The sequence below is a fragment of the Schistocerca cancellata genome, chromosome 3 (assembly GCF_023864275.1).
Source record: "Schistocerca cancellata isolate TAMUIC-IGC-003103 chromosome 3, iqSchCanc2.1, whole genome shotgun sequence".
Classification (NCBI taxonomy): domain Eukaryota; kingdom Metazoa; phylum Arthropoda; class Insecta; order Orthoptera; family Acrididae; genus Schistocerca; species Schistocerca cancellata.
Window position 1 is genome coordinate 394,921,892 of NC_064628.1, and position 22,113 is coordinate 394,944,004.

Sequence of the window (22,113 nt, forward strand, 5' to 3'; positions counted from 1 at the left end):
GACAATTTGGAATCGTGGCTTCATGAAGTCTGCGCCACACTTGAACTTTGCCATTAGCTCTTACCAACTGAAATTGGGACTGGTCTAACCAGGCTACAGTTTTCCAGTCATCTAGGATCCAACTGATACGGTCACGAACCGAGGAGAGGCACTGCAGGCGATGTCACGCTGTTAGCAAAGGCACTTGCATTGGTCGTCAGCTGCTGTAGCCTTTATGCAGATTTTGCCACATTTTCCTAATGGATATGCTTCTTGTTCATCCCACATTGATTTCTGCTATTATTTCTTGCAGTGTAGCTCATCTGTTTGCACTAACAATTCTACACAAATGTCGCTGCTCTTGGTCGTTAAGTGAAGCCTCACTGTCAATGCGTTATTTGTGGTGAGAGATAATGAATGAAATTTTGCGTTCTCATCACACTCTTGACACTGTGGGTCTTCTGAAATGGACTGTCACATGCGTCTAGCTCCAACTGCAATTCTGCATTCAAAGTCTTTTCATTCCTATAATGCCAAAATAACTGTGTTGAAAACCCTTTAAAATGAATCACCTGAGTACAAATGACTGGTCCGCCAAAACACTGCCATTTTATATCTTGTGTACATGATACTACTGCTATCTGTATATGTGTTACCACTATCCCGTGACTTTTGTGACCTTCGTGTATAATGTGACTCTCTGTGCATCGTGATCTGACAATCTGTATACGACACGACGAGTTTGTGTTTGTTTAACTTCTGTTCGTTGAATGAATACATTGTCTATAAGGGTCATATATCTTGAGCAATTCGGGTAGGGAAATTTATGACTGATATCAAATAATAAGTGGCTGAAAGACTTCTAGATCATTTTTCCTGTAAGATTTCTTCCAGAAATTTACATTAAAATCATGACAAATTAATAATCCATCCCTTCTGTCTGAAAGACAGAATGCTTCATGAAAATTTCACAGCTACCCAATGGAGACCTTCTGTATCATGTTCTATACAGAATTGACATATTTACACATTTTTGTATTTATATTCCTTTTTTATGAATGTGACAATGTCTCCTTTATCCATATTGGATCTAAATGACTATGCAGCTAACTTATAACCATTTACATTAAGATTTGCTGTCCCTGTTGTTATATAATATGCAGATAGACAAATGACAATGATTCCTTTCCAGCTACTAAGATCTTAGAAACAAGTGCAAACAAAAAAGAAGTCATCTACTTTGTTTTACCCCCCCCCCCCCCCCCATTTTCTGATGAAACGATTTGATTTAACTTTTTCCTTTATTTCACTTTCTTCTCTGTTGTTATAAGATGAATTGTGAGTCTCTGACATCTGAATTTCCTTCAGTGCTGTTTGCCTGAATTTGATCTCAGCTAGGATAACAGGGTGTCATCCAGAAATAGACTAAATATAGTAGGAGTAGGAACAGGAGAAAAATACAGTGTAGTAAAATATATGCAAGCATAGAAAGTTTTGTAAAGGGACTTCGCCTTTTCAATGTTGGACAGCAAGGTGAAAAATTATCAGATTGGTGAAGGGATGACACAGATTCCAAGGAAACTTGTTTGTGCTATGTTAGTGCATATTTCACAATAGTGCAAGTCAAGTGTCAACCTGGTACATGGAGGTTTATTCGTACAGCCTTTTTTTAATGCAGTTGTGCGCATTTTGTACGCATAGATAAACTGATAAACTGCAGTACTGAGTTTTTATCTTTACTATTGTGTGAGGATTTTATTACCAGTGGAAATAAATTCAGAGTAAGTGAGTGTTTATAAAGAGTCTGCTGCATCATTTTAAACAGTTAAGAAATGGATGGTTGAAGACTAGCCATTAATATCTTAAAGATGGTTCATATGAAAATGTCAAAAATGGGAACTGCAGCTGAAAGTCGAAGGTGATGATCAATATGGTATTCGTCAGTTGGTGATGAGTGGCATGAAATAGCTGAAGTAAAAGACATGCAGCAAGAAGAAATGTACAGTGTTCTTAGCCAATTTTTTACTGCGTATGAGACCATGGTTCACTTATTTACACCAGTCAAAGAGCAATTGACGTCATCTGCTGAAAAGGCTACACAAAGAATGTTTGAGGCCAAAATCAAATAACATAATAATATCTTAATGATGTTTGAGGCCAATAATTCTCAGGGTGAAAAAAATAATAATGGAGAAACAAATGGGGAGAATATGGTTAATATGAATGGTGAATGAAGCAGAGCTTTGTTTTGTTGTTAAATTTTGATTTTTCTTCTGTAAAGTAGTTAATTTAGACTGATGTTGGTATGACTTGTGATTTTTTCCAATCTCTCTGTACAATTATAGCGTTCATATTCATGATCTTTTTTAGTTGACAAAATTATTGAATTGGGATAGATAAAAAATCTACTCACCAAGTGGTGGCAGAACACACACATAAAAGATGGTTGTAATTGGCAAGCTTTCAGAGCCAGTGGCTCCTTCAGGCAGAAGGATTGAAGGGGAAGGAAGAGGGGTGAAGGAAAAGGACTGGAGAGGTCTAGTAAAAGGGGTAGATTTCCTTCACTCCTCGTCATTTCCCTTCAATCCTTCTTGAAAAAGGAGCCACTGGTTCTGATAGCTTGCCAGTTACAACCATCTTTTATGTGTGTGTTCTGCTGCCACTCGGTGAGTAGATTTTTTTTATTTGTCCAGTTAAATATTTTGTCAATAATTGATTATTTTTGTTGATCTTGTTTAGTGATGTATGAAAATAAAAATAACACATTTTGTTGCCTCAGATGCAGTGTTTAAAGCTGGTTTTCATCTTTCAGCCATCGGAGAAGGCTCCACTGTCCCCAGCAGTGCCAGCCCCAGTTGCAGTTGCAAATGCTGCTCCTAGAGAGGAGGAAGCGGACAAGGAACTGACTGAAACCACACCTGACTCCTATTCTGTGGATGGGAATCTTGTGTCCACAAGGCACATCAGCTCGACAGACCAGCATTTGCCACAGTGTCTTGCTGCTAGTGAACCATCTGGGCCACAAACTGGAGAGGTAGCTGAAGAGTTAACTCCTGCCCCACAGCAGCTGTCAGTATTATCCGAAGGTGTTGTAATTGTGCCCTCGGAGGATGTTTGTGAGCGTGTTCCTAGCCCAGTGACAATGTGTGCAAACAGTGAAAGTGCACATCAAGTAGTTCAGTCATCGAATGCCATGGATGCTAATGTGGTTAGTGAAACATCAGAAGGAAAGTTGGAAAGCAGTATTTTGGACCTTCAAGATGTTGAATTTGCTGACGCAGATGCCGAGGATGGAGATGATGAAGCTGAACGTGAAGAGGACAAAAAAAGGCAAAAAGTGAGTTGAATAGTTAACAGTAAATACAAGAACAAAACAAGTGTGGTAGTTGATAATGATAAAACACCAAAGAAACAATTGTTTTTGTGGAGGTTGATGTTAAGCATAATTGGAAAAGGCAGTAAAAACTTTGAATCTATCTATATTTATTTTCTACAATATGAATAGGATAGATTACTATTCACCATATAGAGGAGATGTTGAGTCGCAGACAGGTACAATGCTAAAAACTTAAGCTTTTGGGTGTTAAATTTTTAGCAGTTTCTTCATTGTGCCTGTCTGCAACTCGTTGCCGCTTTCTATATGGTAAGTAGCAGTCTATCCTTTTCAAGCTACAGTGGGGGAACACATATATAAAAGGTATTACAGTTTGCGAGCTGTCAGAGCCAGTGGCTTCATCTTCTGGCAGAAGGATTGAAGGGGAAGGAAAAAGGATGAAAGAAAAGGCTTGTGATATTCAGGAAAAGGGGTGAGTTTGGAAAAGTTGCCCAGAACCCCGAACCAGGGAAGACTCAACGAATGGGGTGAGAAGGAACGACTGATTGTTGGAGGACATTTAAATCTCATCAGCTGCAGTCCCCAACAGTCGGTCTTTCCTTCTCATCCCATCCGGTGAGTCTTCGCTGACTCTAGATTTTGGGCGACTTTTCCGAACTATCTCCTTTTCCTAAACATCACCAGTCCTTTTCCTTCATCTATTTTCCTTCTCCTTCAGCCCTTCTGCCAGGAGCCACTGGCTCCAAAAGCTTGCAAACTGTAATACTTTCTTTTTTCTCCTGCCACTGCTTGGTGAGTAGGTTTTTATCCATCCAGTTTCATTATATTTTCAGAAATTGATTTTCATCAATTATCCTTTCCGTGTTGTAGTTATTCCATCCTGGACTTTCCATTGGTTTGTGTTTATTTTCTGGCATTTAATTGAGCCGCCTCCCATTAGCAGATATCTGAATCCACAACTTTTGTTGATAGTCTTGTTTTGGGTGATATACCTTCATCCTGTGTTACGGATCCTTGGTTTCATTTGACTTCTGAGTTTTGAATAAGAAACTAAAATTTAAGAGAATGTTCATTTACAGTCAACTTCAGCATTTGAATAGGGTTGCTATCACTGTTGCCACTATACCACTGTTCAAAAGGGAAAATGTAGTGCCACCTGAAGCTGTACACAGCTACAGCCAGCAAACCGGCCGCTGTTCACTCCCATCGCTCCAGTGATAGATATTCCGCCAAACTTGTGGCCACTCTGCCTAGGCAGTTTCTTTTACAAGGTTGGCATGTGGCGGCAGTGGTACGGCATCAACCAAACTATACATCATAATTACAAATCGTATGCTAATTACAGTTACCTTTTGTACAGTTTTCCAGTTATGCTAAAGATCAGTTTAATGGAAGATTCAGTGAGTAAAAATAAAAATAATTGTCCCTTACAGAGTGCTGGTTCAGTTCACATGGAAATAGTTTATAATATCTCGACTGAACCAGATTGTCATGGGGATACAAGAGCCAAAAATGTAAAAATTATCACTACAAAAATGCCAAAATAAAAAATGAACAAAATGTTATTTTTATCAAATGATTATGTAATGAGGAGGTGTACAAATCAAAAATCGGATTTTGTCCAGGCATATATTTTCAAAGTTACCAAGTTAAAACATCTTTTATATAAGACTGTCTGACACGAGGTACTTTGGCCTGTTGCTTCAATTGAGAACTTCGATTGATTAAACCCCCCCCCCCCCCCCATAATAAAAGAAAGTGCAAAAAATGTAAGTTCTGCAGTAATCTGGCTTGGTAGGATTGCTTCATAGGTGCTACTCTCCATGAAACCTATCATGCCAATGCGAATAATAAGAGGTTATTCTGACTTAACAATAAATATTCGTAATGTTTGGCATAATTCCTAAAAGGGAAGCAAAAACTTGAATCACACAGTGGGAACTGATATAATAAATATAAGTAAAACAAAAACTGTAGGAGACTGGTGTAAAATTGTCTGAAGTATTGTATTATAACGTGTAAAATTACGTTAGCTGAATTACCTGTCAGTGCTTTGTAGTACATGATAATATTAAATAGGAAAACACTTCCTTATGTTCTGCAAAATTGTATTTATTTGGTCACAACCTGCATTAAGCTTCGTAGTCCGTCTTCAAGTGACAGGTGAAACTCACAAACACACACAAAAATGATTTGTGACTTACACAGACCTTATTTGTACAAAAAGATACAGAAATTATACACAATGTTCACATAGGAATACATAATTTTTGTCACATAGAAATAATTATGTTAACTAAAAAAGGGAGCAAAGTTTTTATGTTGGGATACATTTAACAACTGATGAGAAATAAGACTAATTTCTAATTTAAATCCAGTATTTGCAATGAAAACTGAATTTAACAAAGGAAGAAAAAGAAAATTGAGTCTTATTATTTAATAGTAAGCTGGCACTCCGTGTCTTGTATTTGCTAGTTTCCAGAAAACTCATAATTCTGCTTTTTTAACAGAATGTAAAGTTTCACACTCATCACATGGATGGTTTTCTGTTAAGATATTCAGCAAAAGTTGAAGCTTTGGTCATTAAAATCCAACTTCTGTCGTGTTCAGATAACTTACAGACCGTCAAACATATTTCTTCCAGCAATGGCTTTAGCACTGCCCTGATTAGTAATATACTATGAAAAAAAAGTGTAATATTATATCAGTTTTACATCTACATCTGTACTCAGAAAACCACTATGAGGTGCATGGTAGAGGGCAGAGGGCACGTCCCATTGTACCAGTTATTAGTTTCTTCCTGTTCCATTCGCGTATGGAGCTTGGGAAGAATGATTGTTTGAATGCCTCTGTGCATGCAGTAATTAATCTAATCTTCTCCTCAAAATCTCATGTGAATGATACGAAGGAGTTTGTAGTATATTCCTAATCATTTAAAGCCAGTTCTTGAAACTTCACTAATAGTATTTCTCGGGTAGTTTTTGTATATCTTCAAGAGACTTCCAATTCAGTTCCTTCAGTATCTCTGTGACACACTCCCACGGATCAAACCAAGCTATGACCATTCATGCTGCCCTTGACTGTATATGTTCAAAATCCAAGCAATTACTAGGATTGGTTGCATGAATGACTTGTAAACAATCCCTTTAGTAGACTGATTGCACTTCCCCAGTACTCTACCAGTAAACTGAACTCTACCACCTACTTTACCTCAACTGAACCTGTGTAATCATTCCATTTCATATCCTTACGATGTGTTACAGCCAGGTATTCATGAGTTGGGCAGTTCCAAGAGTGACTCGGTGATGTTATTGTCATAGGATACTACTTTTTTTGTTTTTATTTAGTGAAATGCAAAATTTTAAATTTCTGAGGATTTAGAGGAATTTGCCAATCTTTGCACCACATTGAAATCTTCTCAATATCTGACAAATATTTATGCAGCTTCTTTCAAGTAGTACTTCTTTATAGGCCACTGCATCATTTGCAAAAAGCCTGATTTTTACAATATTATGAAAAGGGAAGTTGCTACTCACTATATAGTAGAGATGCTGAGTCGCAGGTAGGCATAACAAAGAAACTGTTATACACTTTCGGCCAACAAGGCCTGTGCTGAAAATGGATATAACTCTCTCTCTCTCTCTCTCTCTCTCTCTCTCTCTCTCTCTCTCTCTCTCTCTCTCACGCACACACACAGGACTGCAGCCAATGGCAGCTGAAGAGTGTGACTTCAGCTGCCAGAGGCTGTAGTGTGTGTGTGTGTGTGTGTGTGTGTGTGTGTGTGTTTTCTATTCAACAAAGGCCTTGTTGGTCAAAAGCTTGTATTGTGACAGTCTTCATGTTGCGCCTAGCTGTGACTCGGCATCTCTGCTATATGGCGAGCAGCAACTTTCCTTTTCATAATATTCTTACATTCTATCCTGGATTTTACATTGTTTGATTTTACTGTTAATATTGTCTGTAAGGTCATTAATATACAACATAAACAGCAAGCGTCCCAACATACTTCCCTGGGGGCACGCTTCTGTACAATGGTCAACATCAATCTGTCAGTAGTTATGAAGCCAGGTGCAAAATCCCATTTATTGACAACATTTCAGACAGCCTTGAGAAAAGTTAGCCTTGCAATTACAGACCTGCATTTTATAATACCAATGGCAGAATTAAAACAACAGTCAATGTACTGGCGCCATGGAACTTAATCAAAACTGAAAAAATTCAGACAAGGTCTGTAGTGCAGTTCAAAGGTGAAGGTTTCCATGTTGTGGGACAAAAAGGGTATTATTTTGCTTTCATAAGCTGTGGGTTGCCAGTTATATCTGACGTGTACTGCAAAATGCTCATGAAATGAGCTGTGGCATTGCATGTCCACACACTGACAGTTCTCTCTACTTGCACCTGAAACGATGGCATGATATGATGTACAACAGTTTGAAGATGATGAGCTAAAAACTACCATTGTCAAGTGGCTTGGTTTTCAAATTATTATGTGGGAAGTAAAAGTTAGGAATCTCTCTCTCTCTCTCTCTCTCCTCTCTCTCTCTCTCTCTCTCTCTCTCTCTCTCTCTCTGTGTGTGTGTGTGTGTGTGTGTGTGTGTGTGTGTGTGTGTGTGTGTGTGTGTGTGTGTGTGTTTTAGGAGGCAGCAAAACACTTCCTCAGTTTTGCAGACAGTTAGTAATTGATTCTCCAGTCTGGCTAATGCAGCCTATTCTTCACAATCTGAAATAAAAAATGTCCAGTGCTAACCAAACATATATATTGATGTATCTCTCGCAATTTGGAAGAGAGGATTTTCTATGAATTCACTGCACTGTGCTGAATGAAAGTTGACAAGGCATGGAAGTTTCTGTAAAATGGTGTAAAAGCAAGAGTGGGTATAAATGAAAAATGATGTTCAGTACTGCAGGGATCATCCTGCAATACCAACTACTGGATGGAAAAACTTATAATTTGCAGAAGACTTACAGAACAAGGTGCACTGCTTCTACTTGGGCAACTGTGCCACCAGTCCCATCAATGTGGACATGCTATTTTCTAGCATGGACGGTTTTGAGACTGTGCAAAGTAGAAGGAAAGAGTTTACCTCACCTGCACTGCTAAGGTTCAGAGAGCATGATGGCATAGACACAGAAGCAAATAATAAGAAAATGTAGGGAGAAGGGTGATAGTGATAGTGATCAGTCAGAAAGGAATAAGACAAAAATGATATGTTACTTTAGTCTAAGGAAGTGAAATCTTTGATTGGAATGTATATTGCAAAGAGAGGTTGAACGCCGATGGTAGAGGCATGTTTATAGTTATAAAAAATGTGATAGTGTCCGGTGAGATTAGAACAGGTGGTGCAGCTGTACTGTTGTGCATACTTACTGCCTGAAGAGCTGAAGAAAAGTGAAATTTGTACAAATTCAGAATGCAAAATAATTTGGGTGGATTAAACATGGTTATTAGATGCTTTTACAGGCACCCTGTCTCAGTAGTAGTAGTGGCGAAACGTTTGAGGGAAAACTTGTAAAATATTTCATGTTAATTTCCTAGTCATGCTACAGTTGTAAGTGGAGATTTCTTCTGACCAGCTATAGATTTGGGTGATTCAAGTGATTAGGATGGGTAGGAGGGACAGGGAAACATGTGGAGTTGTTCCAGATGCCTTATCTAAAAATTATTGCAGAACTGCATTGTGGAGGTGACAGCTTAGACCTGATAGTGACTGACACACGAACTCTTTGACTCTGCATAGTAGTGACTATAAGGCCATTACAGGATCGCTGAATAAGGCTGTAAAGAGGAATATGAGGAAAAGAAGGAAGATCTTTCTGCAGAGCAAGAGCAGAAAGAAACATGTTTCACTGTACCTGACAGGACAACATGGAAGCTTCATCCTCAGCACTGACAATGATGAGCATCAGTGGACAAAGTTAAAAAGCATTCTACAATATACTTTAGAGAGGTATGTGTGAAGTAAAATTGTGTGGGGATGGAAAAGACCCATAATGGTTCTACAGCTGTGCTAGAAAGCGGTTACAAAATCAAAGAGCGATGCACTGCAGATTTAAATGCAGCCAAAGCCTTGCAGATAAACAAAAACTAAACAAAACCAAAAGTGCAGTCTTGCCCCAAGTTCTGAAAATCAGGGAGATTCTGACATGTCTCGTATTTGTCTCAGTAGATGAAATGGCTTGTTTACTGAGATGTTGTGCATTGTTGCTGGCTGGGTGCAACTGAGTATGTGCGCTGCTTCCTTACTCCCTCATTCTTACTGCTTCTCCCCTTTCTACCGCTCCCCTCAGCTTGCAGTCAGTGCAGCCACCACTTCTTGCTGCTAGCTTAGCAGCTGCTGACAAGAGGCAGGGAGGTGTGACGAGCAGTTTGTTTCCCAGAGACTGTTGCCACGGGGGCTGGAGACGGCGGTCATGTGTGAGCAAGTTGTCTGAGTAGCTGTGTGAGCCCATTGTTTATTGTTTCCCATTCATGTGCAATCTCTGCCCATTGTATCTAGTCTCACTGATCGGCCCACAGGCCAAGTCTGTCTGTGTGTGGCATAATGTGGCAGATTTTTCATGGTTTATCCATGGACCCAGGACTGCAGTGCTCCTCGGCAGGCCAGAGGCCACGGGCAATGGATTTCAGGAATTTCTACTGTCTCATCACAAGTTCATTGTACAGTGCCACATTTTATAGTCATTTTATTTATTCTAGTACATTTTGGCACTTCGAAAGTAGTTTTAAGTATTAGAAAGTATGCTTGGTAAGAAGGAGTAAACTGTGGCAGCCTCTGGCAATTTGTGAGGTATGTTCTCATGTGTTTCTTGAAAGAAAAATCACACAGTACTTGTAATATAATAGTCATATCACAGTGGGTAATATCTGACAACAACAAACATAGTAGAACCTACAGTTTTTTGGCGGTCACCTATAGTGTTGGTTTACATAACTCTTCCCCACCTTATACCCTTCTTTCAAGAGACCTACCATTTTCTGAGTTACTTGTGAAACCAGTGAAGGTAGCGACTCAAAGGAAATGCGTGTTTTTGTCACCAGATGTGTTTAGTTTTATTGAAATAAAATAACATCAGTGTTCTTAATAAAACATATATACCATCTGGCTTGCTTTCTCCATCTAAAAACAGTTCATTACAAAACACATTGATGTTAGTACTAAAGATTTTTGCTCACACATTTAGAAATACAGAATTCCTTGTCAACTTATGTCTTCACTTACCCTTGAGATCTCAAAATTTGTCAAAAAAAAAAAAAAAAATCCTAAAACTTCTCTGTAAATCATTCACTTGGGGCAAATTGTGGCAACCCTGAATTGGCGTAAGGAGAGTCGTGCATGAAGTGTTCAACTAATTCAAAAGCTAAATTCTGTCTGCTGACTCGATAGAAAATCTTAAGTTGTTTTGGTCTTAATGTTAAAGCCATCTCTCCAGGCACAGAGAGATCATAAGGGTATTGTAATGGAGATTGACGCAGAAAAGGCTGCAGTACTGAGTCCTTTTTCAACACTATTTCATAGAAGAAGATCGCACTGTAATACCTCCTTTAAAATGTCACATGAACTACGGAATAGCTGATATCGAAATAAGTGACCATGGTATAGAAAAGCAACTGAAGTCACTCAACAGAAGAAAGGCCACTGGGCATGATGGGATACCAATACGATTGTACCTAGAGTATGTCAAATAACTCTCCCTCCTTCTAGCAGCAGTGTACCGTACATCTATGGAGGAGTGAAGTGTTCCTGATAATTGGAAAAAGGCACCGGTCATTGCCATTTTCAAGAATGGTCGTCAAACAGATGCACAAAATGATAGGCCTATATCTCTGGTGTTGGTAAGCTGTCGAATTTTGGATTATGTCGTATGCTCACACATTATGACTTTCTGGAGACTGGAAACAGCCTGTGTGGGGAATCAACAAGTTTGTAGCAAACAGAACACAGCATGTTACTGTCAATGGAGCAAAGTCTTGAGACATAAAAGTGATTTCAGGTGTAACCCCAGGGGGCTGTTCTAGGTCCATTACTTTCACAATTTACATAAATTGCATTGTAGACAACATAGGAAGTACCTGTAGTCCTTTCATGGACGGTGCTGCTGGATGCAGAGAAATTGCAATCCTAGAAAATTGTAGTGAAATGCAGGCCATGCAGAGGACTGAGGCTTAGTGCAGGGAATGGCAATTGACCCTCAACATAAACAAATGTTTCATATTTCATGTACGTGGACAGAAAGACCCATTATTGCACGATAACATAGTTACAAAATGTGCAGTCTTGCCACAAGTTCTCAAAATCAGGGAAATTCTGACATGTCTCGTTTCTGTCTCAGTAGATGAAATGGTTTGTTTACTGAGATGTTGTGCATTGTTGCTGGAGGGTGTTACTCCCATAAAATATCTAGTAGTGCGTGTATGATGTGATTTGAGATGGAACAACAACATAAAGCAAATTGCAGAAAATGCAGACACCAGACTCATTCATTGGAAGCATCATCAGGAGGTGGTGTCCACCAGTAAAAGAGGTAGGTTACAAAGCCCTTATTCGGCCAATATTTGAATATTGCTCACCAGTATGGGTTCCGTACCAGTTACAATTGATACAGGAAATAAAGATGATCCAAAGACGAGCAGTGCATTTCATTAGAAGTTCATTTAGTAAGCACTAAAGTCTCACGGAGATGATCAGTGAACAGTGGCAGAGGCTGCAAGAGAGGTGTTCTACATCACAGTGTAGTTAATTGTTAAAATTACGAGTGTGTACGTTTCTAGAAGAGTCCACAAATATATTGGTTTCCCCTCTGTATATCTTACTAAAAGACCATAAAGAGAAAATTAGAGAGATCAAAGTCCACACAGAGGCTTATCAGCAATCTTTCTTCTGCAGAACATTCTTGACTGCAACAAGAAAAGGGGGAAGTGAAAGTGGTACACAAAGTAAGTTGGCTTGTGGAGTATAGATGTAGACAAGCCATGTGCAGTTGTTTACTCGCTTATAGTTGTAATTATTAAAACGCAAAGCATGAAATGGTATACAGATAGACATTAGAGAGAACTGGACACAGAAAGCTTATAAGTACTAAATTAAAAATACACACATTTAACTTAATGGTTATAGGAACTTACAGTCTTGAGGAAGAGAGTGGAACAGTTAATAAACAGGTACAGAAATAGGCAAATATCTAAAATAAGGAAGAGGCAACCACTCACCTGTAGTGAAATGATGTGTGGAGCACAGTAACATGTAACAGAAAACAGCAATCACACTAGCTCCTGAAGCTTGCCTAATTATAACGTTCTTTTACATGTGTGTCTTCTGGTGCCACTTGGTGAGTAGATTTTTTATCTATCCAATTACATTATGTTGCAAAAATTGTTTTCATTGTTATAAACAATGCTTATGTATTTAGGTTGTTCACGTTGCTCTGTAGGATTTCTTGTCAACAATTTTAACCATATCCCTTTGTGAGCTGATAGATGTAAAATGTCTGATGTAAACTTACCTGATAAAATAAACAAACAAATAAAAAATGTCCATGTGCTTGGACTAAGTAGAGTACTCATATAAAATCTGTATGGGTTTCTGCTGCATTATTGCTCCATAAATTTATTATCTCGTACTGTCTAGGTTGTCTTACATTTGTAGACTAGATCCATATTCTTCTTAATGCAGTTATCAATAATTTTTGTAGGACATTTGTGCTACAAGCTCAGATCAACAGCAACACCCTCAGGTTAGTGATTCTGCTGAAAGCCGCAAGCAGATGCTTGAGGAGAAGGATAATATCAAGAAGGAATCAGGGATGCCAGATGCAATGACACCTGATGAAGCAGAACATCTTCTCAGTACTAAGTGAGTTTCTTCTTAAGTCTGAAAGCAATTCTTACTTTGTTTTTCCCTTTTCAACATGAAATTTATTTTTACAGATAAAGAGGAAAATGTAGATTCTACCAAGAAGCTAGACTTCTGCCGTTGTTGTTCTGTAGCTCATTTCCTTTCACACATAATTCATTCTCCCTAGACTGTCGTGGAATGTGAAGGACCTTAAATAACTTCTGCTTTTTCAAAAAAACAACAAAAAAGAAAAAAATAGATGTAATCTGCCTGCTTAACCTAATTAATTTCCCTAAATACATCTGGCCTTCAGTATTTTCAGCAAATTTTAATCATGGCATAGTAGTTTGATAATTATTAATTTATACTTGGGTTATTGGACTAGCGCTCTTCTCACTTATTTTGTGATTTCCATTTTTTTTATGTCCTTTGAGAACTGTTACGTAACATTTGAAATTTAACACAGTAAATCCCAAATTTTACGTTGATGGTGTACAAGAAGCTTGATATTTTGGGCGTATTTCTAAGGAGAAGTAAAGTATCAGTATGACCATATAGCTAATATTTTTATTCTGCGACCATTGATCGTGTGAAATTTAGACAGTGTGGTCCATGTTGGTGCCAAGTCCTTCTCAACTTCCAGAATATCTATGATGTCCAGTAAACAAAATATCCCCATAAATAGGTAGAAAGAACAGATTCTGTTTGATTAAACTACTATTGACTGATTAGTGAAATCATTCTCAACCATAAAATATCTAGTGCAGAGGTTTCCTACGTGGGGGTAATTATCCCTTAGTGTTAAAATGTAATTTTCTGATGAGTAAAAAACAAAAGTATTCAGTTGTGTTTTAGTGATGAAAACAAATTTTTAAAAGATCATTACTATTATCACTTTCATAACACTCACACACTAAGATACCCTTTTTCCCCCAGTGCATGAGGCAATGTGTTCAAAATTACAGCTTATGACATGAATGTCTTCCTAATCTAGACCATTCACTACAGTCGTACGTTGCACCTTGCACCTACAACAGTAAAAATGGTGTGCGCGTGCAAACCCCCCCCCCCCCCCCCCCCCTCCCACCCACACACACACACACGGAAATACCTTCTCAGAGTTGTAGGCAGTTTCTGCAATAGGCTAGAAATTGTGTCATTACGCACTTAGCAACAACACAACAGTAACTATGTGATGGCTAGTACACTGCTGTAGGGCCTACACATACATCTTGTGTGGCATAAAGCAAAGAGAAGTTGGGAAGGTCTTCTGATAGTTTTTCCCATATGCCATCCCCAAATGTGCTACAAAAATGACAGTACATTATCTACCATTGCCTCGCAGTGTAAAGTGGCTTGCAGGGTAATCTATTTGTGCCTTACAGACCGACTCGAGTCTCTAATTAGCAGGCACCCCGTTGTCTTCTTCTCTTCCAAGATCTTCAAGGCTCTCCTGCTCACTGCACATCAATTGCGGAGGCAGTATGCTGCAGAGAATGGCTAAGACTTAGTGTTTATATTGCTTCCAGAATGAATCGGGCTTCAGATACAGGAGGACTGTGAGTCAGATCCCCTGATTTAGGTTTCCCTGTAAATCAGTTAAAGCAAATGATGAAACAGTTCCTTTTCAAGTGACACGGCTAATTTCCTTCCCCATCCTACCCCAGTCTCACGTTGTGCTCCGTACTTAATGACCTCATCACTGATGGGATGTTAAACCTTAACAATCCCTTCCTTCAGTCCTTCAGCATGAAATTAGGCAATGCCGAAAAACTTGGAATTGTGGTGTGAGGCACACTCAAGGTGTCGAGTATTGACTCGACTTGCTACATGATTGAACATTATTTCTAATTTTACTGACAAGAAAATTCGCATGAGAAAACTATAAAATTACAAAGAGGTACTATGGCTTCCAATAATTTACCTTCAGGAAGTGAAATAACTTTGCGTTCTGCCCTACGGCAAGTCTAGTCATGGGGGAAGCCTCGTCAGAGTGGTCCACCGCATGAGCATCTAGGGAATGTTTTCGGTGGTGGTTTCCCGTTGCCTTCCACTGGTGATGATGAAATGATAATGAGGACAACACAACATCCAGTCCCTGAGCAGAGAAAATCTCCAACCCAGCCGGGAATCGAACCCGGGCCCCTTGGCGTGACAGGCTGCCACGCTGATCACTCAGCTATCGTGGCGAACGAAGTGAAATAACAGTACTGCTAATACATACATTTCAAAAATGGCAACACTGTTTGTAGCTTTTGAAACAATTAGTACCTCCCCCACATAGGAAAGAGGGTTAGTTTGGGGAAGGTTTGAAAGGAAAATGTGGTCATTGAGAGCTCAGGATGAACAGGTGGATAATTTTTATTTCAAAGTGCTCCAGAAATTAGTGTTAAAATAAAAATAAAGAAATGTAAAATTTGGGATTAGTTGTACGAAAATTAAATGAGAAGTCTCATTCTAACAAAAATCTTGTGCTAACAATTAAGGTATTTGCATGAACTATACGAGGGTCATACAAACTTTACTTGGTTTCTGATAGGCTGATGCATGGCATAGACAAGCTTTCTTTGCTGTTAGTGCACATAGTCCACTATCTAACACATTTTTATCTGTATTTATTTTAATCTTTTGCAGTTCTGAATCACATAATAAAGCTGATTTATTTAAGTAATCTACAGAATTTGAGAGTAGTTATTTGCCTCCTGTTGTTCTCTGTGTGACTCTCTCTCTCTCTCTCTCTCTCTCTCTCTCTCTCTCTCTCTCTCTCTCTCTCACACACACACACACACACACACACACACACACACACACACACACACACTCTTCTTTCTGAATATAGAAGCAAAACTTTTGTAGGAATGAGTATCTCCAAAATTAAGAAAATAATTTAATAAAGATATGTATCTCGGGCACAGGCATGAACAAAGATGAAAGAAACATTACATATGAGTTTCAGAACCATATGTTTCTTTATTCAGAAAAAGAGAGGAAAGTGTTAGAGAAAAAAGAAATTAAGTAGAAAAATTGCCCTACACACACGTCACACTCCAGGACAAGGTAAGAGATACAAGGGTGGCTTTGTTACTTAACACTTGAATATTTGAGGTTCAGTTCACAGTATATTAGTTCAGGACTCAGTCACTTGTGCAACGTCTCTGTCAGGTGCAGTCTCTCTCAAGACATTAAAATACTTGTTAATAATCTAGTTTATAAAAATGGAAGGAAAAGAATTGTATGCAATTAAAAATAAATTTTTGTATACATGTGTATTTCAAGATGTTTGGAAGACTGCATATAAAAGTGGTGGTAACGCATAACCTCAGCATAATTCCTTGTCAGGTCCAGTTTAGCCTCGGTAAAGAAGGATAAATGGAAAATGCTGTTTATTCTGTTGGGTGCGATGCACCTGCAGACTTTCATGTTCTAAGAAACCGGAGAAAAAAATGATGAAATAAAATTTTGATTCCTCCAACCCTATCCTCTTTTTGCAGGAGGAAGGAACCTTTTGTTCAATAAACTAGCTGCTGTCCCCACTCCACTCATACTGCCTTCTTGCCCAAATCCAAGTTTTGTCTGCTACTGCATGATAACACCACCACTGTGAAACATTGTAACTCTGTCACCTCTTTCATTCACACAGAGAAATGGCCGGATTTGCAAAAGTAATCTGCTAGGGCAGACACTGCTCTTGTTATGTGGTTCAGGCATGCATCTTGTGTACTGCTTGCCAACTCACTAATATGCTGTTCTTATTTTCTTGCTTTCACACATTCCTCAAACATGAAGAATTCTGGAAAAGAAAATTCGGTGAGTATTTTAATGCATACATTTATACTAAAACAAATATTTATTGCAATGGTATATACGTTGACACCATCCACGTAATAAAATACATGCAGACAGTAATCTGTAACAAATTTTAATGGGAGGGGAACAAAAGAATAGTAACGTAAAGAGGACGATGCCTTTTGTCATTTCTATTACTTGGGATTGCTCACTGTACAGTTTGTATTAAAATTGTTATCTGGAAATCATGTCTGCAAATTGTTTGTTAGTGAATTTGAAGATTAAGGATACTGCTAATGGGTTGTTGTACAGGACAGTCCAGACAGTGGTTTCTGAGTCACCAGGCATTAAATCTGTGGAAGCGAACACCACCATTGTATATCACTCACAGTTTTCTCTGATTGTCTGCTATGAAGCAATATGTTGTGCACAATACTATAGCAAAATATTGCCGGTGCCAGGTAAATGCAAAGTGCTGTTGCTGTCTCACATAGCTAATGCCCACTAAGTAAAAAATAATGACTGCTTTATTGCAGTGTTCAGATATTAAGGTTTTTATAATTAAAATGCACAAACAACATTGAAAATATTTTGTAATTACTTTTCTCTTGCATGTTTGTAGCCAAAAATTTTTTAACTACCTGTTCCACTCAAAGTAACTTACTGTTCTCATGCCATAGTCTGCGAACTTTCCCATTTCCCTGTAGAGAACTGTCTCGGTGTTCATGCTTCATCACTTTGTACTCATCTCCAAAGACAGAGCGGTAAAAAAATCTAGTAACACATAATTATTTAATTTCAGAGGAACCATCCAGTTTTCATCAGTTTGGAGGTACTTCTCATTAAAGTAAAAAATCGGCTCTTGCTTCATAGCTTAGAAGCAGACAAAGAACTGTTTGTAAAAGTATGTCCTATACAGACTGACTAACCAAAAAAATTTGACATTTTTTTAAAGAAAAATGTTAAAAGATTGTAAAATGCAAATCACTAAATATAAATTTAATTTCAGAAATACCTAGTGTAACCAAAAATATTTGAAAAGCTCTTGCTGACAGGTGCTGGTAAATGAGGAGGCAGACATGTGGTTTTCTCAGCTTGTGCTCTGTGGCATTATACATCATTCTACAGTAATATTGTTAGTTTCTTGACAATGGTTAAAAACTAATAATTATGTGAAGGTAATATAAATTGCTACCAATCAAAGTGTTGACACCTTGCTCAAATTTTATTCATCAGATATCTTCAGATTAATTTTCCCTAGTGTGCTATTGCATGCCCAAAAATGAAAGATTTTGCAGTGTTAATATGGTTGCCCAAAATATGAAAGTATTTTTTAATATTAATACTGTGAATGGTTTACCTTTACTCTTTCCATTTCGGGTATTCCACTGAGGAGTTTCCATTAGCATAGAAGAAAGACACATGAGAACTGTAACTCAAAGTACAACAAATGGCCACACATACTTTTTATAATACAGAAAGAAAAATTCCATTAATAAAGTTGTGAAATTCACAAAAAAGTGGGCCGGCAAGCAATTATTTCAGGAGGCACCTGTTTAAATACAACAAACACAAACACACACACACACACACACACACACACACACACACACACACACACACACACGAGCTATTGGGACTATAGGTTTCTTCTGGGAAGAAAGGAGAAAAGTTGATGAAGTTACGGAAAATGACAGGTTACTCCCAAATAAACTGGAAGACAATATTCGCTGATGTCCATCCATGCATTATGCCATCTTGGCAGTGATGTCCTTGTGTAGGAAGCAGTTCATTGACTGTGTCAGTGGTATATGACCGGAATAGTTTTACATTTGGCTCTCCTTATGATCTATTGCCTGTCTACATTTGATATCTGATTTATTTCTCCTGCTGTTATTACTGTTATTTTGCTGTCCAAATAGTGAAACTGACCTACTCATTCCTAATTTAATTTCCTCAGTACATGAGATATAATTAGGACAGTATTCATTCCCTTTAACTTATCTTCCAGATCCTTGTCTTTGACAGAATTAGTGTCTTCAGCAAATCTGAAAGTTCTTATTTCTCCTTCCTGAACATTAATTTCTTTCCCAAATTTCTCGACAGTTTCCTTTACCGCTTACTTCATATAGGTCAAGGAAAACAATAAATATTTGAAAATTTATTTTATTTTGATAGATAGAAATGTACTTGCCAAGCAGCAGTAGCAGAATATGCATATAAAGACATGAAAGTTTACAAGCCTTCAGAGCCAGTAGCTCCTCCTCCTGGCAGGAGGACTGAAGGGGAAGGAAGAGGGGTAAAGGAAAAGGACTGGTTAGGTGTAGAAAATGGGATAGAAATGGGAAAAGTCGCCCAGAACCCCAAGTCGGGGGAGGCCTACTGGACAGCATGAGAAGGAAAGTCTTTCCTTCCTTCTCATCTGTCCAGTAAGTCCCTCCTGACCTAGGGTTCTGGGCAAATTTTCCGAACTGTGCCCCTTTTTCTTAACCTCACCAGTTCTTTTCCTTAACCCCTCTTCATTTCGAGTCAGCCCCTCTACCAAGAGGAGGAACCACTGGCTCCAGAAGCTTACAGAATTTACTGGCTTCATATGTGTCTTCTCCTACCATTGCTTGGTGGTTCTTTCTCAACTGTTGCCTCCCAGTCACCGTTCTCAAAATGTACAAGTGCTATGAATGCATGTTCATCTTTCTTCAGTATGTTCTAAGATAATTCGTTGAGTCAGTACTATCTTGCATATTCCTATCTTTCTCCTGAACTCGCTGATCTTCGTCCGTATTAGCTTATACTCATTGTTTCATCCTACTGTATATGATTCATGTTCATATTTTAGAACAATGACTTCTTAAACTGACAGTTCAATAATACATCAATTTGCACCTCCATTCTTTGGTACCAGAATTATGACATTATCTTTTTGAAGGCTGGAGATACTTTGTCTGACTCTCCTGTTCTGCATACCAAGAAGAACAGTCTTAATACTTCTGAGGAAATGTTCTCTTCCCCAGGTTTCTTGTTTTGGTTTAGGTCTTGGAGTGCTCAGTCAAATTTTTCTTGTATAATAAAATCACCTGTGTCATCGTCATCATCATAGTCATCATCATAGTCATCATCATAGTCATCATCATAGTCATCATCATAGTCATCATCATAGTCATCATCATAGTCATCATCATAGTCATCATCATAGTCATCATCATAGTCATCATCATAGTCATCATCATAGTCATCATCATAGTCATCATCATAGTCATCATCATAGTCATCATCATAGTCATCATCATAGTCATCATCATAGTCATCATCATAGTCATCATCATAGTCATCATCATAGTCATCATAATCATCATAATCATCATCATCATATAATCATCATCATCATCATATAATCATCATCATCATCATCATATAATCATCATATCATCATCATATAATCATCATATCATCATCATCATCATATCATCATATCATCATCATCATCATATCATCATCATCATCATATCATCATCATATCATCATCATCATCATATCATCATCATCATCATCATCATATCATCATCATCATCATCATCATCATATCATCATCATCATCATATCATCATCATCATCATATCATCATCATCATCATATCATCATCATCATCATATCATCATCATCATCATATCATCATCATCATCATATCATCATCATCATCATATCATCATCATCATCATATCATTATCATCATCATATCATTATCATCATCATATCATTATCATCATCATATCATTATCATCATCATATCATTATCATCATCATATCATTATCATCATCATATCATTATCATCATCATATCATTATCATCATCATATCATTATCATCATCATATCATTACCATCATCATATCATTACCATCATATCATTACCATCATATCATTACCATCATATCATTACCATCATATCATTACCATCATATCATTACCATCATATCATTATCATCATATCATTATCATCATATCATTATCATCATATCATTATCATCATATCATTATCATCATATCATTATCATCATATCATTATCATCATATCATTATCATCATATCATTATCATCATATCATTATCATCATATCATTATCATCATATCATTATCATCATATCATTATCATCATATCATCATCATCATATCATCATTATCTTAGATTCTTGCCTAAACGTAACATGAACAAAAAATACACCATAAAATTAATGTAATTAATTGATCATGCACTTTCACAAACCACTTACTGCTCAACTTAGGGCATAGCGTCCATAATAGGTTAAAACTGTGGGCTTCAAAATGCAAACAAACAAGTAAGTACCATCTGAAGATCAGTTTTGTGAGTGGTGCATCTGTAAAGACTGAAAGCAGATTCGTGACGAACTAAGGTGATATAAATTAAATTTCATATATGTACCATTAAAACAACATTTATCAGTTTATTGTTACTGTACAGGTACTAAAATAAGTGAAAGTACAAAGATTATTAAGTTGTGTATCCATGAAATCAGAAACCAGTAGCTCTTTTTCTTAGTCTTCTTTTCCTCTTTTCTTTCGTTTTATTTTTTTTCCTTTTTTTGCCATTTACTATTATACTGGATGCATCAGTTTAAAAAGATGAAACGGGAGAATAAGCCAATCCAGTCATTTCTTTCGCTTCATGACCAACCAGTTTTGTGTTGTGAGGTTACAATGCTCCACTGCCTATTTCATCTCTGTCTTTTAGCTTTAAATTTACTATCATCTCTGACTCATTACAGACAAGAAGGTTTGCTGTCAGATGAGGAGGCCCAGGAAGTGGTGCGATTACTTTCTCCGACGGATGACAAAGACCGTGAAGACCCAGAGTGGCTGGCAGATGTGCTGTCAGTCACAAGTGACTCCACGGCCCAGGAATCAACACTTGATTACAGGTATGCACACAACTTACAGTTGTTCATTGTACCTGGAGGTGAGGTCTTGATTGTGAAATACTTGTAAAATAAACTTCTTTCAAGCACACTGTGACTATAAGTCTTATGAATTTCATATTGTTGAGCCATATTTTAGTATTTTACTGGTGCAAATGTCTGATAAATCTGATTTGTTTACGAAAAATTGCAGTACCATAGATGAGAGGAACTTTACTTGAGAGGTAAATGTGTGCCTGATAATGATATGA

At 37.7% G+C, this 22,113-nt stretch overlaps 1 protein-coding gene across 1 annotated transcript in view; it reads left to right on the forward strand.

Moving 5' to 3' along the window:
* LOC126176331 (uncharacterized) overlaps positions 1 to 22,113 on the forward strand; it is a 202,661-nt gene that overhangs the window by 63,159 nt on the left and 117,389 nt on the right. Inside the window, exons 7-10 of the mRNA XM_049923482.1 lie at positions 2,792 to 3,316; positions 13,004 to 13,164; positions 16,933 to 16,953; positions 21,713 to 21,865. Coding sequence (XP_049779439.1) covers positions 2,792 to 3,316; positions 13,004 to 13,164; positions 16,933 to 16,953; positions 21,713 to 21,865 — 860 coding nt within the window. The remainder of the gene's footprint in view (positions 1 to 2,791; positions 3,317 to 13,003; positions 13,165 to 16,932; positions 16,954 to 21,712; positions 21,866 to 22,113) is intronic.